Raw genomic sequence first — 15,833 nt, forward strand, 5'->3', positions numbered from 1 at the left:
TTCATATTTTGTGTGTAAAATCTGTAATGACTCTCAACAGGTTCCCAAATATTTATCTCAACAATGGGACAAGGCTGCAGACAAGGGAGAGGTTGGAAAGATTAGCATTGGGAAGTAAGTTGTCAATATTTTTATTTACAATACATACTTTTAAATATATATATGTATGTGTGTGTTTATTTATATATATATAAATGTGTGTGTGTTTATTTATATTTATATATAAATGTGTGTTTATATGTATAAATATGTTTGCTTCAGTCACTGAACTCAACCTGCCTTTATTTGGAACAGGCCTTTAATTTATTTTGCACAAAACTCTACTATCAGATTGTTTAAACAGTATGATTTAAAATTTAAACCAGTATGAATAGTCATTTTATTTTTTAAAAATGAGGCTATGGAATAACATATAAAATATAAATAAAAAAATAAAAAAATATAAATACATTTATATTTGAGTAGGTGATCTAAGACCACGTTCAGATTACAGGCAAAAGTGGCCCAAATCTTATTTTTTTGGGGTCAGGTCAGTACTGTGAACACTCAAATCTTGCCCAGATCAGATTTTTTCAAATCAGATTTAGACCACTTTCATATGTGGTCCTAAATCGGATACATATCTGCTGTGAGCGACCTCAATCTGAAGTCTTGTCGCATTTCATCCGACTTTTATGTCATTGAAGTGAGACAGACGTCACAATTAGGTGCCGAAGGAGGCGGGACACAGCAATATCATAATCATCATCGTCATTTTGTCGGCTCTGATTGCAGAACAACTTCAAAATTGATGCAGTGTGAACGTGGCCTTATGTCCAAATCCAGACCTCTAATTGAGACCTGCCTTTATTTGTCCCTGCTTTTAGTTGAAGTTTTTACGGTGTGTATACATAATTAAATTCTGACTTTGTGATTATCACTTTCTGTCTGTCTTGTCGTCCACCTGACAGGAAGCAAGGCAAAACCGAGGTGAGACAGCTTCATATAACACAGACAGCTTTAAGCCTGTATGAGTTAGCGTCAGTGACTGATTCACTTTAATTAGGATTCACATTAAATTTAAGTATTATCCAAAATCGTGTTACGGCCAAGTGGAATATCCAAATGTGTGACTGACAACATTATAATGTACTGTAGTTTGTCTGGTACACACTTTCACATCATCATGATTTTAATCTTTTTTCTGTGCACACGTTCATATTAAATATATATATTTTTTATATTTCTTTTTACTGATGTTTTCTTATTTGCTATACTTAAGTTCAAGTTTAAGGTACCTTTCTTTCCATGCCACTTTCCTCTACTCCTCCTCTACATTAGAGGGAAAAATTTTACTTTTTACATGTACATTATTCTGCGTTGAGTAATTTTACTTAAAATTCTTCAAGTAATATTTGTAATGCAGGTCTTCTACTTGTACCAAAGTGTATTATTTAATTATTTTTACTTAAGTAAAGCGTCTGAATGCTTCCTCCACCGCCGGTTGTATCCCATCACTCTTCGCTGCTGCGTTGACTCAGCTTCCTCGCAGGGATCGATAAAGTTTCATCACAACATATTTGACCCTATTTGCGAAGTTGTGAAGACGACTCGCCAGCAGGGCCTTGACTCAGCTGTGTTCCTCAGGTACGTTTCACTCTGAATGAGGAGCTGACTGCCCTGGGTGCTGTGGGGGAGAAGGATTCCTCGCTGCAGGTCCCAAGGGATCATCCCTTCACGATGCACACAGTGGGTGGACAGACCATGGCTGTCTTCAGCCAGAGCGACACAGGTCAGTCTCTAACTCCGTTCTTCCAGCCCTCGTCTTCTCTGTTTCTGTTGTGGTGGATGATTTAACCTGTAACACATGTCTGATAGTGGCTAGAGGCTTCGAGCTGAAATAGATCTGACGGTGTATGTGATTCATCCGCAGGGTAATGTTGTTTGTGATCTAAACGAAAGTCCATATCTTAGACTGATACAATCTCTCTCTCACAAGACTCTCGCTGCAGGTATCTGGCGGATAAATAAATAAGAAGCAGCTTTACTCGTATGTCTGAAATTGGATTTTAAAGATTAATAAGAGAAAAATACTCGTTTGTAATAAAAACAGTGCGTTAAAGGTCCGGTGTGTAACATTTGGGAGGATGTATTGGCAGAAATGGATTTTAATATTGCATATAAACTATGTTTTCATTACCGTATCATCACCTGAATATAGGAATCGTTATGTTTTTGTTACCTTAAAATGAGAGTTTTATATCTACAGATTGCCATGTTTCTACAGTAGCCCAGAAGGGACAAACCAAACAGGCGTTTCGCAGCCACCATAGATTCTCCTTTGCGCTTGGAAGGTTAGGGTGAAGCGACTGAGTTGCAATCTGCAGCTACACCACTAGATGCCACTAAATCCCACACACTAGACCTTTTAATTAAAAATGAGGATGTTGCTGTTTCCCAGAAAAAAAGGGACAAAATATAAAAAGTATTAAAGTATTTTAGATTCACGACATAGTTTATAGTTCTGGGAACTGTCTTTGCACCATGCTACCTATAAGGTATTATCTGTGTCTCATGTTCATTCATCTGATTGAGTTGTTACCTGCAGATAAAACGTATTGACTATCCTTGACCAAGTTGAAAGCAAGCAGAGAAAACAACACTCACAGGGAATTTACTCAGGACGTAGTTGAACATGACATTACAGACTTGACTGTCCTTCTAGTTTCTTAGGTCGTCTTGCTTTGAAAGATGGTTGTTATGGTTGTTGATAGATTGAGTGCATTGATTGCACTGTAAAATTAATGAGAATACTTAGAGTGGGTTCTAATTTATGGAGGACATTTGCTGCCAGGCATGATGTGTCATACATATACATGAGCCAGAGGGATTTGCAGGGATTTGCATCAGACCCAGAGCTTAAAAATAGCTGTAACTGTATGGTTGGGTGTCTATGTGACGGTTCTGTTTAATCACTTTCATGTGCCAGACCAATAAAAGTAAACGATAATAAAGTAGATGAACCATATCACTCATTTTTAATATAAAATTTAAAAAAAAAGAATCCCCATAATTCAGCGAAAACTTTCATTTAGTGAAACAGTAAATAAATAGCAGGTTGCATGCTCTTCAAATCAGTAAAATGTCAAAAGCAATTCTGTACCTCCCAGGGTGCCGGTGCTCAGTAACAATGAAATTACTGCTTCTCGTAGTATTTTTCAAGCACTGCCGAGGGTGTGTGGAATTGGGTGGTGTTATAATAAAAAAAACAAATTAGTTTGAGGCCCCCCTTTTTAATTGGATGGAAAGTTACCAAAACTCAGCAAAACATCACATACAGGAACATTTGTGTGTAAATTATATAGAGTGATCAAATATTCTCAAACAACAACACAAGCACACTGCAAAAAGGCCTCTGCCCGAGGAGGATCTGCAGTAGTTATTAACCCTTCACTGTAACTGTAAAAGGGACAGCAGACAACCCAGAGCGGTTCGTAAATGTATGAGCAGCACAAGTGACATTCATTATCAGGCTCAGGATAATGACCTGTTTTCTTTCCCCAAGTGTTTTTGCCGAAGGATCGATTTGGCTGCTGTGGTCGACAGGAAGGGGGCGCCGGAGCCCAACCATAATGCCATAATGGATGGCTATAGATCCTGATGCCTTTTACCCAGTGCAGTCATGTGTTTACAGTCATTTCCTGTGGTTAATGCTGATTGGAGACATTTTGTTGTTCAAGTAGAGCTGAGTCTAGGTTGAATCCTTGATATGTTGTATGTGAACTTAATCCTACTTCTTACGCAGAAAAGAGGACAGAAACGTATGTTGAAATCACTGTTCGAGCTCTCGAGGTGTGCGTCTGTAGGAAGAGCAAAGGGTACTTCACGGATTCAACCAGCAAATGGGTTTGAGCCAAGAAAAACAGGAAAACATTAGAATAATTTTCTCATTAAGCAGCCGAGCAGACAGCAAAAACAAGGTACACGCGAACCTAGGAGCACATGAATTAGATTATTTCTGGTAGCAGCAGAGCACGCAGCAAGAGAAAACATCATAACACACTTGGTTGTAGAAGAAATACACCAGGAACACTTTTGTTTTGGTATATGTCAGTATATATTCACACATTCAGTCATACTATAAACTAACTCTGAGCTGTAGAGTAAATAAAAACAAAGATAGAAAAGTCCTGGCTTTTTTCCCAGTATTTTATGTAGATTTTAGAATAAAGGCATACATATTTAGCACTGGTGCATCTGCAGTGCAAACCTTTTTATAGCGAGCCTGTGTTCGGAAATTCAATCAGGACAGTATAAATAGTGAATTGTTCCTCGGCACCATACACATTTAAGCAGTTTATTATCCAAATCATTCCCTATACCGGTTTGATTCTGACTGTGGGTGTTTGTTACATGTCATTCCACCTCCTCATGTCTTTTTCAATTATTTGTCATTAAGGGTTAAAATGCCTAATGAAACATCCTGAACATTTCCTCTCTGGAAGAAAACCTCATAGAAAGCAGAACAAAGAATCTCTGCTCGTCTGCTATAATCTGAACAATGAATCATTATTAGACTTTAGCAACTTTGAGTGGAATCATGTGATCCTATTGTATTAGTCCATAATGTCATTAATTAACCCTGAGCCTTGTGGCGATGGTTTTTCTATAGTACCGCAGGTCGCTGTGTGTGTGTGTGTGTGTGTGTGTTTAGGAGTGGGTGGATCCGAGCTCCTGGTCAGAGGCGAGACAGAAAACGGTAGAGAGAGACGCACGCTCACAACACCACTCCAAGTGCAACATGCATTTATTAATGTAATCCGCACAAAAGATGTACAGACAAGGAAAATAAACAGTGAGCAGAGTACAGTTCATTCAGGTAACTCGGATGAAGGCTGCACTGAAACAACTGAGCAACAAACTCTGCAGGACTCTAAAAACATTAAGAGAGTTTGTTAGGCTATAACATATATATTCACTGTTTTTCTTGTTGTAATGCAGAGCTATTGAGCTGTTTTATTAAGGAAAGTATTGTATTGGGGCAAAAAAAAAAAAACTTGATTGGGACATTTTTAAAGCGGTATCATGTAATTTCACTGTTTTTTCGACTACTAAATTTCTGTTATTGTGACATCCCTACTGGTGAGTTTGACTCCTCTCCCCGTAGAGTCATTCGTTGTCTGTCACAGTCCTGATGAAAGTAGTTTCTGACTAGTCTGTGGCACTGCAACTTTCCTGCGTGGGTGTTTTTGGTTTCTCCTTCTCTTTCGCCGTCTGCCTCTGACAGGCTGGTATTAGATAAGACCCGCCTTCTAGAGCTACACAATTAATTGCAGTATGGCCGAGTGCAATATCCAAATCGCAGAAGCTACAGATTTTTAAAAATAAAGCTAGAATGTGACAAAACATTATAATGTAAAATTAAAATTGTAAACTTCTAAAATTCCCACTAATAAAGTTTAGTTTAACGTGTGTGCTCACTTTGATTATTTTGCAAAGATCTGCCGTATCTTTATGTATGAATACTACAAAACAAATCTCTTTTTAAACCATTGATATAGATTTCAATCAGAGAGAAGCTACAGCCTGCCACCTATCCCTAATGTGAGGGATGGGAAGGTTGTTTTGTCAGTGTTTACATACTACTTGCATAGTCTTCAGAGAGAGAGCGTGTAAGAGAGAAACTTTACTGTTTGATACCTGTTTTATGTGGGCGATTATCAGAGATTCGTAAGTTGCAGGCTGTAGCTTCTCTCTGTGACATCCAGATATTAAGTCTCATATGAGCGAGGTCAAACATGCATTTAAAATTCATCCTACAATGTGTCTCCTGTATTAAATGTTGCTCTGTTAATATACTGCCAGTTTATTAGGCACACGTAGCTAAAACTAATGCAGTCTAATACAACAATCCTGCAATACATCCCACCTTCGTTAAGGTTATAATGTTACATTTTTGTTGTTGCTCGTATGTTCTGACCTGGACTGATCATGTATTGAATGACTGTTGTATTAGACGGCATTAGTTTTAGCTGGGTGTACGAAATATATATAACCACTGTCCGCCAAATGAAAGGAAATGTGAATGTGAAGATGAATTCCTCATCATCAGCTCTCACGTCATCGTACCTCAAAACTGTAAAGAAAATTGAAACAAAGCTTTCCTCTTCATCAGGGTTGCATCCTACAGCCACAAGGTTTATTCTATCACCGCCCTCATGCTCTTTAGATTCAACCCACACTTACATGTGCATTAATACCTCCTACATGTGATAATGGCTTTTTCTGCCTCTCTTTTTCAAGGTTTTTCTTTTGTTAACCAGCAAAAACGGAAACACTTCAAAATGCTGTGCACTGAAATATCCGGCTGATTATGTTTATAAAGTGTAAAAGGAAAAAAAAAACATAAATTATTACTGAAGTAGAATTAGTGTCAGAGATGATCACCTGTGTAATATTCTTGTTTGATGATGTGGAAACGTGGCATTCAGGAGGCGTAAAAAAAACCCTTTTGTTTTTTTCTTTTAAAGCTGTCAGCGCTCCAGATGGCTAACTTGACTGTGAAAGTGCACTGGAAACAAGAAGTAGGATAATGTCCTCTGAGATGTGGTGGTGTGTAGTCTCTATTTACCTGACCGACGCTCAGCTCCACCCCCACTCGCCCACAGGAAGGTGTATTGTATGACACCGGTCTCCCACTCACTTTCCCACAGTCTCGCTCTTTTAAACACACACATAGACAACAGCTTCCCAACATCACTGTATCTGCACGTACACACTCGCACTGGTTTGATCTGCGCTTGCACTCTCACACTTTTTGCCTCACACCTACACACATTTTTACTGATTCTTGACACCTCGGACAGAGCAGGTCTTTTAGAAAAAATAAAACGTACATGTGAGAAATCTAGTGAAATATATCTTATGTAATCGCTTTATCACCAAATATAATACAAAGCAAAGTTATCTTGTGTATGTTGTATCTGTATAGGACTCTTTATAGCCAATGTATAAAATCAGTGTAAGTCAAAAAGATTAATACATAAACTCTACTTGGCTTTTATATACTTTGAATCTTACTACAATACCACTAAAGTACTATAACAATACTGCTGCCATTACACGTCTACTCACCACCACCCGAAACATAATTACTTCTGTTACAATACCACCACCACATAATGTGCAAACTAACTAGTTTTCTACTTCTCTGCTTTGGATATGTGCAGAATTATGAAGTCCATGATTTTTAAAGTGCATCATTGTTATAATTCCCTGATTTTGTCATACCAAGCTGGAGCTAATGGAATTAACTTGCAGCAAAACCAAAAGTCTGGAGTTATCTTAGTTTCTGTTCTCATTTTTTCTACCATATTTATTTAAGTATTTATGAGTAATAATAAGTTTTAGTGACGCCAGCAGCTTGGCTCTCAGGATGGTCTGTCGGCCCTCCGAATAAATTCACCAACAGACGGATTGCCTGGACTTTTATGGTCCCCAGAGGTTAAATCCTTCTGACTTTTCATCTTATAGCACCAACAGGTCAAAATGCCTTCTTGTCCAACACTGCAGCTCATGACAGAATGCCTCTAAAACTAAAGACCCATTTCCCATCAGCCTCTGTTGTACTTTGAGATCAATCAGAATCAATCTTTATTGGGCAAGAATAAATACAAGGGTGGTTACTTAAAAACAGTTCTAGCAACAATTTACAGTAAAATAGACATACAGCTAAAAAAAAAAACAAGGACAAGAAGGATAGATAAAAATAAACATAAAACTATTATGCACATACAAGTAAGTAGAAAAAATAGGTGTATATCGGTACAGACATGCTAACACATTAATAGTAGTGTGCTAGCTGTATGACAGTGACTTACAGTTCACAATAAGGGACCCTGGATTGTTTAGTGACCAAACAAAGCACCGGCATTTATTCCTACTGAGCACCCCAAAATGAGCTGCACCAGCTCCGTCTATGTCCGCTTGTTAGGAAATATGTAATCCAGCCAGCACACGCAGTGTCTAATCCTTATAATCCAAACATTTCAGACGGCAGAATTCATTCCTCCACCTCTCTACAAGCATTCAATGAGCCAACAATAGCGAGAGGTTGCTAATGGTGACCGTCAGTGATTGATACGTACACGGATGGTGTTTGACATGGCTTTTGTACTGTAAGGCTGCTAGCTAAATGTTCCTCCATTATTTCCCCCCTCGTTGTTCTGCTTTGTTCCGTCAAGGACCAGGTATTGATTAAGAGGTTGCTAAGCAACAGGCTTAGTTGCCACAGAAGCGTGCAGGGGAGAAGAGAAAGCCAGATGTAATGTACTGCTCTGTTGCAGTATGACTTCCCTTCAGCTGCCTCTGTGAAGCTTTTCTCTAAAACTTTGTCCTTGAGTCATGTGAAATAAAGTGTCAGCACTCATATTGTCAGTAAACGTTAGATTCCAGGAGTGACTTTGGGAACTGTTGCAAAACCAACGTAGTCACTTTTGATACAAACATTTATTTAAAATACACAAACTACTTGTTTTTAGTCTATTCTGTCAAACACACTATGATTAACTCTGACATTTTTATTCTTCAGTGTTCAGTTTCATATTTCTGAAATCCAACAGGATATTTTATTCTGAAGGCCTGACATTAAACTTGATGTTCCTGTTTAGTTCACTGAAACATTGTGTGTAATCACAAACTAATGTAAAATCTGTGTTTTAGACTTTTCTTTCTTCATTTATTTGATTCCTAGACTACAATTTTATTTGACAGCTAAATAAAAAACCCAACCCAAGTGTTCCCAAGCGATGCGGTTACGACTACTTTGAATGTTGTAGTTACATAAATACAGATTTTTATGCCACACATTACATAGTGTTTTCTTCACACCTGAATATGACTACACAGTCAGTTCATTATGAATTGACTCCTCTTATCTTATACAATTACAATATGTCAAATGTACAAGTCTGTGTACACAGAGACTTAAATAAAGAAGATACAATTCTCAAGGTGCATATTTAGGAATATCTAATCCCTGATCTTAAAATTATGTCACATCTTTAGAGCCGTGTATTTAGAGACATCTGCTATTCCAAAACCGATGGGGAAAAAAACATGATTTCTCAAAAAGTTTAAATAATTTAAGTGAATGGTAATAACTTGTTACACTATCCAGGACACTCCTGTGGTTGTGTGTTGAGAAACATTTGGGAATATCAGGAAGATTTTATTCATGCACAATTTTGATTTGCACTTAATAAATACAGAGTGGAAACATCAGATTCAAAACAAAAGTCCAAATATCGCAAAACAAACGTTTCTTAATTGGCTCAGGTGGAAAAGTCGGTGAATCAAAAAAAAACCAAAATACGACAAAGTGCAATGGGAACCGAATTCACAAATTAATAAACCATGATGTGTATGAAACATTTTGTTACTCAAACTGTCAATAAACAGACGGAAAAGTAGCGACAAAGAAAAACACCAGATCTGAGGAGACTAACCTCCCTCAAATTAATACATGAAACAGTCAAAAATACCTTATTTCCATCATGTTTTCTACATAGTTTTCCACTGTTTTAGGTTTGACTTGCGCTCTTTTTAATAATTAATCATCTTGATGCAATGGTTTAAATGGCACCCGACACCAACTGTTTATCTTCATGAACCAACTCTTGCATACTGGTAGTGGATAAGAAAGGCACAATAATTAGCATTTTCTTTTACAAATCTTAAATCTTAAAATGGGAAAATACTTCAAAAACCAGCAGCTTCACACTTTACTACTCTTACTTAAGATGGAGGTCTACCACACAGCTTGTTAAAGTCACCAAGTTCCACTGACAAACACTTACAAACACATCATCAGATGTGGGCTGTGATTCAGACTTCTGGAATCAGGCAAAATAAAAAAAGAAGCAGAAATTCAGCAATGTTTGTTTGAAAGGGATAAATTGCTGTTGTCCTGATGTGTAATCATTTGAAATCCCCTTTGTGTAGTAACATCATGCAGAAAACCAATGGAACTGTGCATGCTGTTGGATCCTGGGCAGACTGTCGTAGGTGTTTTTTATTGAAGGAGTGTAGCTGGCTTAGCTTTGTAGGCTCATTTCAAAAGCGTGGCTCATGAATTGCTGAGCGTTTAAAGAGGAATGTCTCTTGACTGGATACCTCTTGAAAAGCATGACTTTGTAGTCAGACGACACTAACAAAGCACACTTTTTTTAGGACTATATTTGACTTCATTCACAAGGACTTGGCAGGCCCACTGTATGAATTGTTGGCATTCATCGAGCTTTCAGCAGTTCCTCTCACTGTACTGGGTGTTGAGCACTGGTGGCTGTATGGTTGGGCTGTTTTCAGACGTCAAGGAGCAGTGTTGGTGTTTTGCTAGGGGAGTTATGGCTGTGTTCTGCTTATGGTAATCTAACGGGAGGCTTCAGGTTCCTGCTGTCAGAGAGCTCCAGCCTCTTGGGCAAACTCAGAGTCAGAGCTGGTTGAAGCTGTCAGCTCTGTCTCTCTGCTGCTTTCTTACAGCGGCACCAGATATTACATGGAAAAATACCATTCTCGCAGTATGAGTATTATAGGTACTGTTTTGAATTTGATTTCTAGCCACCCTGACATTTGTTTTGCAGTGTGTATTTATCATGGAAATTAGCTCTGCGCTCTTTTCCAACAACTCCTCTTCTCATATTTATACAGTTCCTCACATTCGCACTGACAGCAACACATTGAGAGTGTAAGAATACATTGTTATTTTATCAACACGTCTATTTTAAAAGGCCCTGATGTGTTTAACCATTGGACCGATTATTCTTCATATTGTCAATAAATTAAAGGTATAATTTGTAATATTTCTGCAGCTATGGGGTCTCTCGCTCATCAAAACCATAACAAAACATCTAATTTGATGATGTTGTAAAGTTGTGTGGGGATCATGGGAGTTGTTGTCTTCATTGTTAAACAACCACCAATGCTAATGAAAATCTATCTGATGTAACTCAGGCAAAAAATCACGTTCACAGACGAGTTCAATTACAGTTTTATTCATTTAAATAAGTTTAGTTACATTTGCCGACCTCCTTCTTCACTCTCTGCTGTGTGGGAACCAGTAGGAAACCTATCACTGTGTTTTGGTTAGGTGCCTGTTCAAATATTAAAAGTTTAGAGTGTAATCGGGGCTTATAACATTATGTATATGATGATTGCCATTCCCATGCTCGATTATGTCTCATCAGTTGTTGCAGCAATTTTAGGTTGATGCCATTTGTTACACAGATTTGGTGGAAAATGTAATCATTATTTGAGAGATTGATAGAAATGGTATCAAATCCCTCCATCATACCACATTAAGATAACAAGACCTTGAGGAACACCATAAAATATTCATGCAACTAATGACATTTCATTTCTGTAAGAATTGCATTTTTTTTAGCGATGGGATGGCGAGCACTTTTGTTTCGTGCTGCTTTTTCTTTGAGACTGTGATTATCCTTGATGGATGTCACATTAGGTCATTCAAGTTTTAAAAAAATGGTCTCACTACATTCAAATGGTCTATGGGGACTAACACCATCACACAGGAATCTAGAGTCTCAGCTTTCCAGTCGTATCCAATTTACTGTAAGCAGTTCTGCTGTTGCTGTTTATGGGAGGTCAATAAATATAGCAAAATATATCATAGGATTATCATAAAGTGGGTATGTCTGTAAAGAGGAGACTTGTGTGTACCCATAGAACCCATTTTCATTCAGATATCAATGCTGGCTGAGGATGTAGGCGTCCTAGTGGAGTTTGAGAAATATCGTTTGCACCCGACAGGTTCCTCCAAAAAATGCAAATCTCACATTTGTTTTTCCCTGTAGTCTAGTCACAGTGAAGCACGGGGCTGAATCATTGTGACTCAAGGCCTGCTATTCTTCTCAGAGATGCACGTTTGTTGTTGCCCAAGGTGAAAATGAGAGTGTGAGCCAGCAATTGTTAAGCCAGAGAAACATCATCTGCGTTCTCATTTGTGTTTTGCCTCTTGACAATGAAGGTTTGTCCAACCCCTGCTGTGCTCCCACACAAGAGACATGTGACGCCCAGAGTAATGATAGAGGGCTAAAACGTGATGCTCTTTGGCCGGCAGACACGACGTGAGTCTCTGTCAGTAGCTTGTTTAAAGCCTAAAAAGGTTAGAGTAAAGCACACTGTAAGAAAATGTGACTCTTTAAGTCATGTTTTCTATGAAGTTGCAAAGGGGAAAGTGTTGAGGCGTTTGTCTCCATCGTGACCTTCTCCGCTGTGTCTCCAGAGCCCATTATGTTAATGGTAATGCCACGTCTCCTAACAGCGAGTACAGAAGCTCGCACATGTTTTCATTCAAGTCTCCAGCGTACAGTGTTTTTGTCATTGTCAAGATTTGTTCACTATGCAAAGACCGCTATAAACTATTGTCATTTTTCTTTATAATTTCATCTGAATCTCTGCACTTGTACTTTCAACACTGGTAGGCTATTACAGCTCACATTTCATTACATTTTCAGCCTCTATTTTCGTATCGGAGAGAATCGGAGAGATTGTTTCGGGCTTTATTTTCCTGCCATCACTGCATTTCAAATGAGGAACCCAATTTACTCTAACAGCCCATTTCTGTATTTAACATCCAGAAGCTCAGCTGACCTGCACCAGTGGGTTTTTAGAGGTAGATTATAGTCGGCTATTACCTTTTGTAGAGATTCATGCACACTGACACATGAATAAAAAGGATCAGGTTATTGTTAGACCAGAGTATGAGCTGGCTGGATATTGGCTCTTTATTAAAAATGTAATAATAACCAGGCAGTGTTGTCCACATCTGATACGATGGCGGTTCCTCCACGCACAGGTCACACAGTCCGTATGTTTGTATTACTTTTGTGTGAGATGTCTGAGCAAGAAAATCATTTTGTGTTGCGTGGGAAGATTTTACTCAACAAAACTTGCCTCACTCAGCCTTTTAAAAAAAAAAAAAAAAAAGCTGCTCACCCACCATTAGTCTGGCTTTCAGTGAAGAGTTGCTGCTTTGCATTGTCCAAATCAGGCCTGAGCTGTGTGTGTGTCGTGCACAGATTCAGGAAGTCTTCTGGCACTGGCAGGCTGTATGAATAATGCTGCATGTTAGGGGTCTGTGCAGAGTTTACATGAGACTTACAACAGCTTCCAGTTAGTCATAATTCAGGTTTGACAAGAGACGTGGCTTAGAGGGGAAAATCCTGAATTTATTATGAATAATGATCCTCTTGAGGAAACGGACTAAATCTTGTCTTTACTAAAGAAGACATACAATGCAGTCGGTATTGTTGTATATCCACTCACTATCTGGCTCTGCAGAAGGCTGTGGGGTAAATGTTTGCTATATTTATTGACCTCCCACTCCCTATCACACCTTTCTTTTTGCGGTGTCTCATGTACCCTGTGGCCCATTACGTGCAGTGCACACAGCACAACTACAAATGGCAGCTTCATTGTTTGCTCAGAGACACAGAACCAACCAGTACTCCTACATGCTGGAAAGATACTTCTGAGCCAGTTTGTCTCACTGGTAGTGTGAGAGCTTGTTCTTCCTGAAACTTAGAAACTGTGACTGCTTGGAAAGGAGGGTCTCCATGCAGACTCAAGCAAATGGACCAAACATATTTCTAATAGTTGATATCGAACTAATAAATCCGCCGTTGAGGAAACAATCTTTATAATCAGTCTGTACAAGCAATGTGTGTGGTTTAGTAAATCATTTAGTAACCATGGTAACATGTATGTGCATCAGCACGGTAATTTTCCCTTTCGACTGCGGATCAATGGACAGAGAGTTCTGGAAAACCTGGAAATGAAGTCTTGCAGTCATGGAAACACCTTGAAAATGTATTAAAATGATGAAATATCCTGGGAATGTTTGTATTTTAGCCGCTCACTCAGTTTACCTACAAAAACCTGAAACTGTTGGTAGGATCAGTTGTTTGACACTTCAAAGCTACGTACATACAGCCCAATAGTTATCAAATTTCTTGTTGTCGTGATAAAGACATGCTTCCTTTTCCTGTGTTTGATGAGCCATAGATAAAATCAATCAATCAATCAAGAAAAACTCCTGGAAAATGTCCTGTAAAATGATTTGTGCATAAGTTACTTCTTAATGAGCTCTTTGTGACACTAAAGAACATAAATATATATAAAATAAACATAAAAGAAGCATTAAAGAGCTACATTACCTGCTGATTTCCCCCCCATGTGGAGGCAGACTGAGCAGTTGGTTTTTTGAGGTGAATGTTTTTGACATTTTTGTGGCGCCCCCTGTGGGTTAGCCTCAAATATGCCAGAATTAGCCTAAAGGTTCATTTCCATCTGTAGTCCCTGGCCATTTTAAATAATGAATTCACTCAGAGTGGAGGCCTCAAATGTCATGTTGTGTCAAAGGGTGCTGATTACCACTTTCACACATACAGTATGAAGGTGGAGGACAGGTCGGCTCTTATTTCCTGCTCCTGCCTCGTTCTGTCTCTCTGCCTCTGCTCTGCTCGAGAGCCTTTTCACATCTTTCTCCTACCGGTTTCTGTTAAATATCCCGTAGAGCTTGAATGATTCGTTTATGAATTATTAGTTATTTGCAACTATTTTGATCACAAAATGATTTTTTGTTATTTCTCCAGCTTCTCAATGGTTAAGATTTCTTTGTCTCATGTAATAGAAAACTGAATATTTCTGGGTTTTTGATTGTTGGTCTGACAAAACAAGGAATATAAAGACCTCGCCTTGACTCTTGGAAATTGTGAAAGACATTTTCTAACAACAGTTGAATTAAATGATCAGTTAAGGAAAGATGGATGGATAATGTAAAATAATAATTGTTTGCAGCCATACTTTATTTACTTTTTTATCCCAATCATCGATCATTAATGATCTATTTTACTTGTAATGGGGATATGGTTTCTGTCACTAAGATTTAGATTGTAGAATTGATCAACATTACTAATAGTGTATGATAAAATGTATTTTATTTAAATATAATTTTATCAGATTCAAGTTGTTTTAACAATATTTTATAATCAAGTGTAATTCTCTGGGGGGTATAATGTCAGTGAATTCGATACGATTATAGACATCATGTGTTTCTAGTCAGTTCCAGAAACTTACTGCACTGGATTTATTTTACTTCACAGGCAGAATAGTTTCTGTTTTTGAAGAAAAATACGTCTTTAAGGGGTTGAATCTGAGGCCAAACGATTCCCAAGACACAAGTTTGTTTTTAAGTGTAAATGCTCTTTTAGAGGCTTTTATACCCTGTGGAAAACGTACAGTTCTTTGGGGGGAAACACTTGAGCGTTCAGTATGAAAAAGCTCAGCTATTGTCTAAAAATATTATTGCATGAAAAACAATTCTCTAAACTCACACTCTCATTGTGCACCCTCGGCCTCTCTGCATCTGTTTCTCATCTCTTTTTTGTGACTGAATAATGGTTGCCGCTGCCTCTTTTGTCTGAGCTGTGAGTGGAAGTGGAAGAGATCTGACCTCCCCTCCTCCTCCTCTTCATCACCCCGTTTCTCTCTCCCCTCTCCCTCCTCCTCCTCCTCTGCCGTTGCCTCTCTTTGTGGAGTTTAAAGAGAAAAAATCTGAGGTATGTTAGTCATTTTCTGGCCGAGCGGCTCCACACGACTAAGGCATCGCGATAAGGAGGGGTGTGTGCGCGTTAGAGAGAAACAGACCAGCTTGTCAGCGTATGATGTAGGAGTTTGCCTGGCAACAGGTGAAAAGACTAAGATGAGACTGTTGATGATAGTAGTATGATGTGAGCTTTTCTCACTGCTGTTATCTCTTCTCTCTCTCTCTCTCT

The 15,833-nt window shown here is 38.5% G+C and overlaps 1 protein-coding gene across 1 annotated transcript in view; it reads left to right on the top strand.

The window, feature by feature from the left end:
- Positions 1 to 15,833, top strand: part of LOC118339332 (general transcription factor IIF subunit 2-like) — a 40,065-nt gene that overhangs the window by 238 nt on the left and 23,994 nt on the right. Inside the window, exons 2-4 of the mRNA XM_035676918.1 lie at positions 41 to 114; positions 951 to 969; positions 1,627 to 1,771. Coding sequence (XP_035532811.1) covers positions 41 to 114; positions 951 to 969; positions 1,627 to 1,771 — 238 coding nt within the window. The remainder of the gene's footprint in view (positions 1 to 40; positions 115 to 950; positions 970 to 1,626; positions 1,772 to 15,833) is intronic.

This window comes from Morone saxatilis, unplaced genomic scaffold (assembly GCF_004916995.1).
Source record: "Morone saxatilis isolate NCDOM2014 unplaced genomic scaffold, NCSU_SB_2.0 Contig5, whole genome shotgun sequence".
NCBI classification, from domain to species: Eukaryota; Metazoa; Chordata; class Actinopteri; family Moronidae; genus Morone; species Morone saxatilis.